This window comes from Myripristis murdjan, chromosome 19, assembly GCF_902150065.1.
Source record: "Myripristis murdjan chromosome 19, fMyrMur1.1, whole genome shotgun sequence".
NCBI lineage: Eukaryota > Metazoa > Chordata > Actinopteri > Holocentriformes > Holocentridae > Myripristis > Myripristis murdjan.
In genome coordinates this window covers 289,626-302,031 of record NC_043998.1, presented here as the reverse complement: position 1 = coordinate 302,031, position 12,406 = coordinate 289,626, and the positions used below count along the sequence as shown (strand labels likewise).

At 37.4% G+C, this 12,406-nt stretch overlaps 1 protein-coding gene across 1 annotated transcript in view; it reads right to left on the bottom strand.

The window, feature by feature from the left end:
• Positions 1-12,406, bottom strand: part of bms1 (BMS1 ribosome biogenesis factor) — an 80,188-nt gene that overhangs the window by 23,038 nt on the left and 44,744 nt on the right. The window contains 7 exon segments of the mRNA XM_030077823.1: positions 975-1,155; positions 2,753-2,941; positions 4,850-5,032; positions 9,921-10,003; positions 10,368-10,449; positions 10,574-10,725; positions 11,127-11,228. Of these exon segments, the coding sequence (XP_029933683.1) occupies positions 975-1,155; positions 2,753-2,941; positions 4,850-5,032; positions 9,921-10,003; positions 10,368-10,449; positions 10,574-10,725; positions 11,127-11,228 (972 nt within the window).

Sequence of the window (12,406 nt, the reverse complement as noted above, 5' to 3'; positions counted from 1 at the left end):
AGCCCTACACTCTCTGCAGACTGGAACACTGTCTAAAACGTCTTTCTTTCGCAAACCCGAAAAAATCCCAGATGGGTGATATGACCTTTTTCTCTGGTGGATTAAGTCGCTGTTCATCTTTATCTGTTATGTTAACTGTAGTCTCCGACTCGGACATGTTATCTCACTCTCACACCGCATGAAGCACGAGGATGTTTGTTGACTAGTCTGTTCCTGTCTTGAGGCGAGTGTGACGTCGGTCGTTAGGGGGTGCGTTCAAGTACAGTAGTAGCAAACTGCAAACATACTGTTTACTTCTGTGTTTGCAAATGTTGCGAACCTTCGCTGTGTTCGCTGAATTTGAATGCACCCCATATGAGTTCCACGTCTGCTACAAGAAAAAAAGGGCTCGCAACACTTTTGTTTATTGTGCGAGGGAGGAGGGGGGAAAGTTGTGCGAGGCGAGGGAAGGAGAATAAATGAACCAGAGAACACAAAAGAGAAAAAACTGAACCAACTGTTATTCCACGGTATATCGTGGTTGGATGATTTGCACGATATCACTATTTTCATGTTTTAAATACCACGATTACCGTCAAACCGGTATATCATGCCACCCCTAGTCCAAACATCACCAACCAATCTGCACAGGTTGCTATGGTAACAACATAGGCATCCGTAACTACGCGTGCTGGTGACGCAGCTTTCCAACACAGAAGGAGGAGAAATGTCCAGGAGCTGTATTCCATGCTTTTTTTTTCTTTTTCTTTTTCTTTCTAAAATCAAATAGGTACAATCTACATATTTCAAACAACAGATTTGGGCTGGCAATCTGAATAAGGTCTAAATTCCTACTGGCTAGTCACAGAAGTCAGACAATTTAATCTCTACAACAAACCCTTCAACTCTGAAATATGAACTAATTACAGAACAAAGTGCCCTTCCAAATTTCTGTACAGCCGACAAAATAGTAGCTTACTTCAATTGTGTCTTACCCCAGATGGAGGCACCACAGTGCATGTGCTGTGGTGTGTACTTAAGCAGGCGATGGCGGCCGTTGTGGTCCTCAATGTGGTAGAGGGGGATTGTCTGGAAACGACGCCAGCCTAAAGACAGAATGAGGGGGTCTCGTGTCTTCAGGATGCAGTCATGCCAGCGATGTTTTTTCAACCGCATCTGATTGATAGCAGAAATACCTTTCATCACAATATGCAGTGGTGTGCCTAAAGTTAAACTTAACGACTAGGAAGTAAATGCAATGCCATATTACCTTTATGCTCTATTAAGACTGACTATCCTACTACCAGTACTGCATGGCTGTATGAACATATTTGTCAAATACTACTCATTTGCATTATCCTGTATATATCAGTTATATTGTGGTGACCCACTTTGGACATACAGACATTCACCTGACACTAGGAGCAGAGGTACAGCTCCTTTAAGACTGATAGTAGAGAGTCAAGGTGAAGGGCATACTGGGAGGGGAAAGTAGCTTTGTTTACACTGAGTTAGTGGCGGCTAGTTTTATGGTTGCTCTTCATTGAGGTTGTTGTATTACATTACTGTTGCTGTTGCGTTATTGATTTAAGTTGAGAAAGTAAAGACAACTCGTCTACAAGTCTCCTCGATCTTACATTCATCACAATATTTTTAATCATAAAAAGTTGAGTGTTGGGTATTTTGAACAACCTTTTTCTACACCAATGCATTAACAAACATCACAATTGATGTACTTATGTAAAGGTCCATGTTAACACTGGAACAACAGTACCATGAAACTGTTATGCAAGAATTAAGCTTTCACTGCTAAAATTCAAGAGTCACATTGGTTTCAAAAACAGATACTGCTAATGTAACCACAAATCACTCCAGCTAGCTGATTACAAAATTTAATAGCAATTTGAACTTATCGTAACAGAATGACTTGCAAGACAAAACTTAACAGAAACACTTGAGCCATTTGTTAAATATTTTGACGTATCAGCTTTGTGCCCGGTGCAACACCACATAACATTCACCTAGTAAAAAAACAAAACAAAAACAAACAAAAAAAAAAGACAAAACAAAAAACCAAACAAAAAAACAAACAAACAAACAAATGATGAACAGCAAACTAAGCACTACTTACATAAAGTGCTGGAAAAATTAAAGTACCTAGTTTAGCCAATTACGCTGGTACATTTTGAGGTTACATTGTTACAGTGTTGTTGATACATTATGTTTTAGCAGTTTTCCATTTACTAGGAAGACTTTTTTTTTTTTTTTTTTTTTTTACTGATGATATTTTCCCATAAGTTAGTACACAGGTAATATAATAAACTAAGGTCATTGTTAAGTGTTACTGGATGACTATTAACAAGGGGTATCTGTTGGTAAGTATTTGTGTTGGAATTGTTTTTTTAATTGCAGATATGGACTATTTTCTCAAAATGAGATCACCAACAATCTCCACAATTATTATAAATTACTTTATGTGCACAGTAGGCTTGGGCTTTATCAGGGTATTATGGCACAAACCAGGGTAACTATAAATCCCAAAGGTATGAATTTCAATACAGTCAAAAACAGATGCTCCTCTTTCTATTAATCTGATATGGAGATGCTGTATTGACTGCGTAAACAGTTTATTAGACTTTCATTCAACCTCCAGTCTGCCATCATGAAATGATGTGCAGGTGGTAGTGAAATGTACTAGCCTAGTGCACAGGTAATATGAATAGTACGCAATTTCAACATTCAAACTGGTATGCAATGAAACCCTTTCACTTACTTGCAGGTATCCTGTGTTGCCTTCACTCGAGCCAAGGCCTCCAAGGATGACAGGGTAGTGGGGATCAAAGTTGGTGACAAACTCACAAGGCACAGAAGGGATTTCCAATCGCACATACATTCCTGGCCGAAAACCTTCATACTGCACTCTGGTCTCATCGTCAGCATCCTCAAACTCAGCCCGGTTTAGCTGAGGAGAGGAGGAGAGAGAGATAATGAGAAAAGATTTTCTGAACATAATGCGTTATTTATATGGATAGTTAAACTCAGGTAAAAGTATATGGATAATGCAATTACCAGTCATGGATAATGCAATTATCTTATATACATGGATGATAGAATTATCATGTCTACAACAAGAGAAGTGTTACAGAAAGCAATGACCATATGTATGATTTCTGTGAGATATGGGAATTGAAGGTTAATAGTGATAAGACTAAAATTAACATTTTTTAGTTGCAGGAAAGCTGATATAAATAAACAAAAGTTTCAATGCAGTGGAGAAAACCTAGAGACTGTCCATGGCTTTAAATATCTTGGTGTCACTCTATTATATTGATTCATTTAAGACTGCCATTGAGCAGCTACATTAGCAAGCCTCCTGTGGAATGTTTGCCATTATTTGTAAATGTAATAAATTTGATTTACCTGTAAATATCTCATCAGATCTTTGACAATTTAGTTACATTAGTTATGTTGTATACATATGAATTTCTTAAGTACATCACAAAAATTAAATTGCCAGCTTGCAATAACATGGTGTATGGGGAACTGGAATGGTACCTGCAATGTGCTGCAGTTAAAAAGAGAATTACTGGCTACTGGGGGAAACTGACAGAAACCAAATTCAGCTGTATAGTGTATTAGTAATTGCTCAGACTTCATAATTCAATTGTAGATGAGTTGCGTGGATTTTGGAAGTTAAGCAGATATTGGACGACTGTGGCTTGTCTTACCTCTGGTTCACAAAGTGTAACAACATCAACTGGATGAAACTAACTGTTGAGCAGGGGCTGAACGATCAGTTTATGCATAAGCAATGACAGGCTGCAAGACTTCAAAAAGATTTGGGAACCAATGATCTCACATTTAAATAAGATATAGCACAGCCCTGAGTAGCACTTGAGAGTGGTGTGGGACAGGATGGGAGTTAGAGGTCTCATTACTTTTCATTTAGTTTATCTCCCCAGTTATTGTTTATTTATTTTTTTCTAAGTTTGTGATTCCCACTACAAGTTTCATATTATACTTGCATATGTTTGAAATGAGGCAATGTGTACACCAAAGGAGATTGTACTACTGATATACTGTTTGCTTCGCAATAAAAATATTTGAAACAGTTTATGCAAAAGCAGCAAAGTGAACTCTAGGTAGGTCGAGTTTAAATAAGACCTTAAACAATGAGATGGGTGTCATATTTTGTTTGAATGTAAGCATAATGAATTACAGATATATAGATGTGATCATGGTCTCTGTAAATAAAGTAAAATCAAGCAAAGTACATTTTATTCATGAAAGATGCTTTTAGGGATAAGGTCACTGCTGCAATATTTTATAAATTTTATTCGCCATTTCCATGTGAATTATATATATGTATTGCCTATTATTCTTGTCAGGCTTATTATTACAAATTAATTTTAATGATAAATGAACTGAGGAATTACAAAGGGTATTAATTAAATTTAGTCTTTCCTTGTAACTGAAGAATTCTCCCTCTCGTAGGTTGTAAAACTGTCAGTTTTCTCTAGTTTTTTCTTCATAATTTATCTGAACTAGATCTTTTGGATTATGTGGAATATAAATTCCATCTACCAAGCCATTATGAAATCTGTATCTCTCAATGGTACTATTATCATAAGAGTGCATTTACTAGAATTTTGCTTTAATTCAGATAATTTAAGAAAATGATTTTGATCATGTAGTAGGGCATCTATAGAAGATTTCTCAGGCTCAGGCTTGCATCATCTGTCATATAATCATGATATTACATTATTCTGTGTCTTTCTCACTTGGTTTTACACATGTTAATTATGAATTAGTACTAGTTCAAATGCCAAGAATTTCGATGGATGGTAAAAATTATAATAGATCCTCTTACATCAGCTTGTTTCTGCATCTCCTCTTTCAGGTCATCAAAATAAGTGGCTTCTCCATCATCGTACTCAGAATCAAAACGCTCCTTCAGCCTTCGCTTCTTCTCCAGACGCTTGTTCTTCTGGACTTCCTCATCATCAACTTTCACTAACCTCTCCCCCTCATTCTCTTCTTCATCACTATTCTCCTGGTCACAACATGCAAAAAGAGGAAAAAGATCAAAACAGAAAAACAAAACAATTAACTGACAGAAGTTGAAGACATCTGAACATCACATTTTTAGAGGTTATCATTACATGGATTATTATTAGGGATCCAAGCACATTATCACATTATCATTTTCGTGGAACACTCTATCCATAACCACTCACAGTAGAGCAACTTTGGTCCTACTTGTCATCATCGAAAAAAGAAGCAATCAGTTCAACCAAATGGGCCAATCAGTTGAGAGGCCGTATTAGCTCAGTGAGTTATTCAACTGTCTCTGAATGAGAAGGCTAGTTTAAACCTTGCCATATCCCATTTTTAAACTGCTTTCCTCTCCAAATTTATGGCTGGGTACACTGGAGGAAAACAAGGGAGAATCATGCTCTTTTCATTTTAGTTTGAGGGAGGGTGCAATGGTTTTAATTTGAGTCCAGGGAGGGTCCTAGAAATTTTAATAGATTTTTCTTGGCTTTTCTGAATTCTGCAGCTATACTGAGTTCCTTCAACTCCCCTCCTGGCCAAACTGTTTGGTATGACCAAGTGTATCATTTCTCTTTGGTTGCCCTACATGCCAATCTTTGTGCATTGCCTATTAAGACAGTGGGTGTGTACAGTATTTGGTCAATCAGTGGTGACGGTTTTCAGTATTTCCTAGATGTGGGAGTCAGAGGGAAAGCTACAGTCGCTGCAGGAATTCACATTACCCTCTCCCAGCTCATAACACTGGTCAACAACAAATTTATTGTTTAAGTTTTTTGAGCTGATTTAGGATAATTTTGGTGTGCTGAATCCAAAAAGCACATTGGTTTTGCTCAATCAGGTCAACTTTCTGAACTATGCTACATATTGGCTTTTTAACATTTTTGCTTACATTTATGGGCATTTTCACATCATATGATACAAAATTCTTTCATATTTCTTGCAATAAACAAATTCTGAAGATTTTACTTTTGCCACAAGCTTGGAGTGCCACAGTATGAACTCAAAGATTGGATCGGTGCGGCAGGAACTGGTGCCTTGCAGAGCAAAGAATGTCATCAACATTCCTCTGGTAGACAGAGACAAGATTCTCTTCCCACCACTGCACATAAAGCTCGGCTTGATCAAACAGTTCACCAAAGCTCTAGATAAGGATGGTGGCTGCTTCGCCTACTTGTGCCATGCTTTTCCAGGATTAACCATAGAGAAGTTGAAAGCTGGCATCTTTGATGGTCCTCAAATCCGTCAGCTCATCAGAGATCCTCAGTTTGAAAACTCAATGAACGAAGTGGAACTGGAAGCATGGAAGGCTTTTGTTCTGGTCGTGAAGAACTTTCTTGGCAACAAGGCCACGAACTATGCAGACCTTGTAACCAATATGCTGACTGCTTTCAGAAACCTTGGATGCAACATGAGCATCAAAATGCATTACTTATTCTCACATATAGATCGGTTTCCTGAGAATCTGGGATTAATGAGTGATGAGCAGGGAGAGAGATTCCATCAGGACATAAAAGAGATGGAGGCCAGGTATCAGGGACGCTGGGATGCAGTCATGATGGCTGATTACTGCTGGACTCTGAAGAGAGACATCCCTGCTGCTGAGCATTCGAGGGGTTCGAAGAAACGAAAGTTCATGCCCTGAATTTTGCACAAATTGACTTAATGTTCAATTTACATGTACTTACCTTTATCAATGTCTATTATTCAATTTACAGGAATTAAAGTTTGTAACACTTAATAAATACATCCGTTAGAAAATGACATCTTTTTTCTCTTAAAACCTATTTTGGGTGAGAACTATATAAAAAAAATCAACTGATAAAGTCACAAAAATGTAATCAATTTTGTGAGATCAAATTTTTCAAAATAAAATTAGCAAAATAACCTGACCTGATTGAGAACAATAGATGTCATTTTTGGATTTAGTGGTGCAAAATGGTCCTAATTCCAAAACCTAGACAACTTGCAAAAATTTGTTTTTGTAACCCAGAGTAATCATCACATTCAGAGCAAGTCAGGCACTTACCGCTCATCACACCCACTTGTCCTTCATTACTTTTTGACCTAGATAAATGACATGTAGAACTACTTAAAAACAAATACTCTATCTGTCCCTGCCGTGTTGCTTTTGAAATTATGTCGAGCAACATGAGGTTTCCATGAGGTTTAATGTGTGTTGTACTGAGGTGAATGTTTTCTGTAAAGATTAATGTGGCTGCTTTCAGTAATGGTAAATGTTTCCATATGTACAGTAATGTCACTGGAGCAAATATCTTGGGACATTTAAGCAGCAAAACTTCAAATTGTAGTGGTAAACTTGACAGTAAAGAGAAATTCTCAAGGGGAAACAGAATTAAACTTCAAGCTCGGAATGCCTCGCGGAATTGCGCACAGTATCTCTCTTAATGGGGAGTTATCGTTTCACCTGCAGGGGGAATGCTGTAAGTATGTAAACTCAAAAAAGATGTTAATGTTAATTTTTATGACCCAAATAGTGTTGCAAAGGGGTGGAAAGTTTCCAGTAAATTTCCCGGAAAGTTTCCGAAGATTCCCGTGGGAATTTTCACTCTGGAATATTGGAAATTTACAGGAGATTTTTGCTTTCACTCTTTTTCCAATTTTTCCGAAAATTCCCAGGAATATTCAGCTTGGGAATTTGGGGAATTTTCGTTTTTTTTTTTCTTGTTATCCATTTGAATGAAGTGTTTAAACAGTTTCCATGGAAATTTAAGCTTGGGAAATTTGGAAATTTTCATTTTTGTTGTTGTTAAGGTGAGTGGGGAAAAATTAAACAATAATCAATAAAATGAATGTCAGCATCAATATCACCACTTTTTTTAGTTGCTGAGGGGGACATACAGTGCTGTGAAAAAGTATTTGCCCCGTTCCTGATTTCATATTTTTTTGCATATTTGTCACACTTAAATGTTTCAGACCATCAAACAAATTCTGATATTAGACAAAGATAACCCGGGTAAATATAAAATACACTTTTTAAATGATGATTTCGTTTATTAAGGAAAAAAGGCTATCAAAACCTACCTGGCCCTATGTGAAAAAGTAATGCACCAGCAAGTCCACCTCTGAATGGCTTAAAAAAAAACAAAAAACAAAATGAAGGTTTTGGAGTGGCCTGGTCAAAGTCCAGACTTAAATCCAATTGAGATACATTGGCATGACCTTAAACAGGCCTTTCATGCTCGAAAACCCTCCAGTTTGGCTGTATTAAAATATTTATGTAAAAAGGAGTGGGCCAAAATTCCTCCACAGCGATGTAAAAGACTCATTGCCAGTTATGAAAATTCCCGAAAATTCCCTGGAAATTCATTATAATGTAAAATGTTTGCATGCATATCTGCTTATAACAAACCAAAATGTTTATTATGTACACATGTGTATGACCAGGTGAATGCAGTGAATATAAATTCCCGAAAATTCCCTGAAAATTCCCATTTATTCCCGTTAATTTCCAAAAATTCCCATGGAAATTTTCCGACTTTGAAAATTCCGGGAATTTTGCAACACTAGACCCAAACCACCTGATCCAAACATTCATTCATTCATCTTCTAAACTGCTTATCCTCACAAGGGTCGTGGGGGGTTGCTGGAGCCTATCCCAGCGTAATTGAGATACAGTGAGGCAATAATACACAAAAGCTAAGTTTATTGAGATTATTGGAAGGGCTACAGCTGAGTGTCTTGTGATTATAACCATTTTAACATATAACGTGTCTGCACTGCACGTATCTGCAACCAAACCTATTAAAGAAAAGAGACCAAAGTGAACAAAATTTATTGATTATACACTGAACATTGTTTCACTGGTAAAAACAGTGTAATGTTTGACAGGGGAGGGTCGTTTTATTTTTTCCAATCACTTGGGGAGGGTCAAGAAAAAATAAATTTGGGTCAGAGGGAGGGTCAGAGCTTTTATTTCATTTTTTTTTTCAGAGCACTTTAAAATCCTCCACTAAGCCTTCATTCAAAATAACAGATAATCCCCAAATATGATATCCTCTTTTGATCCGTGGCCTCTTACAACCTCATTACTACTTGTCTTCATTTAAGTGCTAACAAAATTGATAAACTGACAGTTTTTTTAGATAGCAGTTATCATATTTCAAATAGCATTCAAACTAAAACTCCAGTGAAGTCAGCAGCAAAGGCAGCATTAGCCCAATCTGTCTCCAACCCACAAGGTTTGCAGTTCAAATCTTGCCTTGTCCCATTTCCACAATTTATTTGACGAGCTGATCAATGGCATCCTCTGTTTCTGTAGCCCACTGACAAGGCACTCCACTAGATGAACAACAGTGATGGGGAGGGAAAACTACTTTTGAATAAGCTTATAATTCTGTGAAGAATGCATATTTTAAGGTTACAATAAAAAGTTTGCTAGATTGCAGTATTTCCTTCCCCATCACTCTTGATTACTTTTGGCATTGCTGAGAATGCTGATTTCCTCTTTTTTGTGTGCCGCTTACATAGAATACACTGAAAACGGGGGTTATTGTTTTAAACAAAGTTCTAGTTTGTACATGTATACTACCTCGGTTGCACTGATCAAAAAGGATGCACCACAGTAGTTGTGGTTTGAGCAAGAGCACTATCTCAGTGTTAATTATTTCCATTGGCCAGTGTTTACAAAAAAGCCACCTGGAGATTCTGAGGGTCACTGGCACAAGATGCAATCTTGAGCAAATACTGTTAACAAGTTGAGCACTGAATATCCTCCAGTGCTCAGCTTAAAACATGTTGGTGTTGGTAATGTAGACAGAACTCAGATAAGTTCTGTGTTTCATCACTCAGTATGTACACCTTTCCAACAAAACATCTGTGTGTGTAAAATAATTCATTTTCCATTATCTGGAATAGTAATGAAATACCTCAGTCTGGTCCCCATGCCTCCCAGTCTGGCCCTCATGGACCTCTCCTGTTTCCAAATCTTCAAAGTCACCATACAGCTCCTCTAATGACAAAGAACCAAGTGCAAGAATTTATGGCCTCTCTATGGTAATATGCTTAAACACCAAAAATAAAACTGGCTAGCTGACTTTTAATTAGAATAAATGGCTAGCCTAGTCAAGGTAATATCTAAATTCAACATTTCTCAACTAATTTAGGTGATAACAGTGCAGTGAACCACTCATTGCATGAACAAGGAAGCCAGGAGTTCTCAAATTCACTTTCCAGGATAAAACAGTATTCCTTGTCAATGTCCATTATATCCTTGTCTGAGGATGCTGTACTGAACAGGACTGAAAAGGACATTACAATCCTAAACATTATACACATGTAGTGTGTGGTTTCCCTTTATGAATTCCTTTCCTCACCATCCTCCTTCAGTAGTGTCGCAGCATCTTGTCCTTCTTCCCATTTCCCTGTTACAAAACAATCCCTAATTGATTTCAGCATCTGAAAAAGAACATGACAACATAAACGTCTGGAAGGCCATGGAACATGAAACAATTCTTTGCCTTTAATATAGTTTTTTAAAGACTAATAAAATGTATATATTAGGATTCACACTTTGTTCTACCTCTCCTATATCCCAGTTGTGAGAGCTGTCGGGGCTGAAACGGGAGCAGTCTTTGGCATCTGTCCAATGCTTTTTGTTGTCATGAGGACGGCTGACTCGAAATAACCCTCCCACCTCCTCTTCCTCATAGTTGCCAGCCTCCTCCCCTGCAACTGAAGTTACAGGATGACTGGGTTTGTCAAGAACTATTAGAAGTCCTGGATATGTATAAATTATTCAGGATTTTTATAGATAACAAAGACAAAATATATGTTCACAAATAGTTGCTGCCATGGCAAATTTGTGGTTTTGGAAACAGAAAGTAGCTCAATAAAATGACTTCAACACTTTGTAAAAGTGCAGGTGTGAGCCATTTTCTAACTCTGGGTTGCCAATTTTGAATAAATTTCCCACTTCTGGTAGAAACACATTGCCAACATAGGACACAACCATGTTAGAAAAAAATTACACATAAAATATATAAAATAATAGATAATCACAATAAAATTACAAAATACATGATTTCCCTGTTCATAGAGTGACCTGTCAACTAAGTTGAAGGGATCTTTAGTACCTGTGCCATAAACAAGTTTGCGTAGGTTGGGGGTGGCTTGCTGTTGTCGTAGAAAGGCTTCTGATGCTTTCTGTTGTAGCCCCTCCTTCCACTGAAAAGACCCTGTGAACATACAAGCAAAAAGGACTTGGGAATAACTGAAACACAGTTAGAGTTACAACTAGTTACTTTTTTGAGACCTTTAGCTAGCCTACAGTTACCTAGATCTAAATTTAGTTACATGAAATTTAGTCGGGCAGGAGAAATAGGTTCCCATGCACCTGCATGGCATTTTTTTGTAACCTGTTTTTTTAGAACCCTAATGGTGTCTAGTTGAGAATTTTTCATGTTGCCAAGGTCAACTAATGGCCCATGGGGTTCATTTGGCGGCCATCTTGAATTGATGTCCGCGCTGATGGCGAAAGACAGCAATTTTCATAACTCCTGAACCAGACGTCATACAAAGAAAAATTAAGCCACTTTTTCATATAATTTTGACACCAGGAATCAATTGGAAAGGTCATAGACATGATACAACCCCTCTTTATTGGTGAAAAACAGGAAAATAACACATTTTAGGCTAATAACAATATAACTTTTGGGTCATTCCACGTCATTTCTCCAAATGGCCCATGCACTTGGGTCTCAAAAAAATCTGAAAAATTCACCAGTTGTTCCTTATTTATCCAATAGGCACACTGTAAAATTTTAGTTTGCTCGGATGGAGCCTTTTTGAGATACGGCCAATTTAGTGAGGGGAGTATGTGTCGATTTTGGTGCAATTTTCACACGTCCTTATTTTCCCTCCATTTTCAGGTGTCAATATCTCAGCAACTACACCACATAGGAAACTGAAATTTGGTACGATAATACACCTCCACCTACTCTCTCAGAATATACAAAAATATCTGTCATACATCATAACTGGTAGGCATGCCAGCGCCTCAAAAATGGAAAAAAAATTGCACAGGTTTTGTGGCCGACCATGTTTGGGCCATCAGAAAACATCTTTGTATTTGCCCAAGCTTCTTGATTTTTTCAGAGCTTTGAGATACATACATGGACTGTTCAAAGCATTAATGGTTAGTCAGATATATGCATCAGTTTCTGGATGGCAGCTTCTCCAAATACAAAAAAAAGTTTTCGTGTCACATTTTCATTGGCCCATAACTGCATGTGGGAATGTCTTAAAAAAAATCTGATTTTTGTTTTAATTTAAAGTTCAAAGCTTGCTCTTTCTTGGGATATAAAACATTTTTTCTTTATGCAAGTTCTTCATTTTATTTTTGTTATCCCAAACA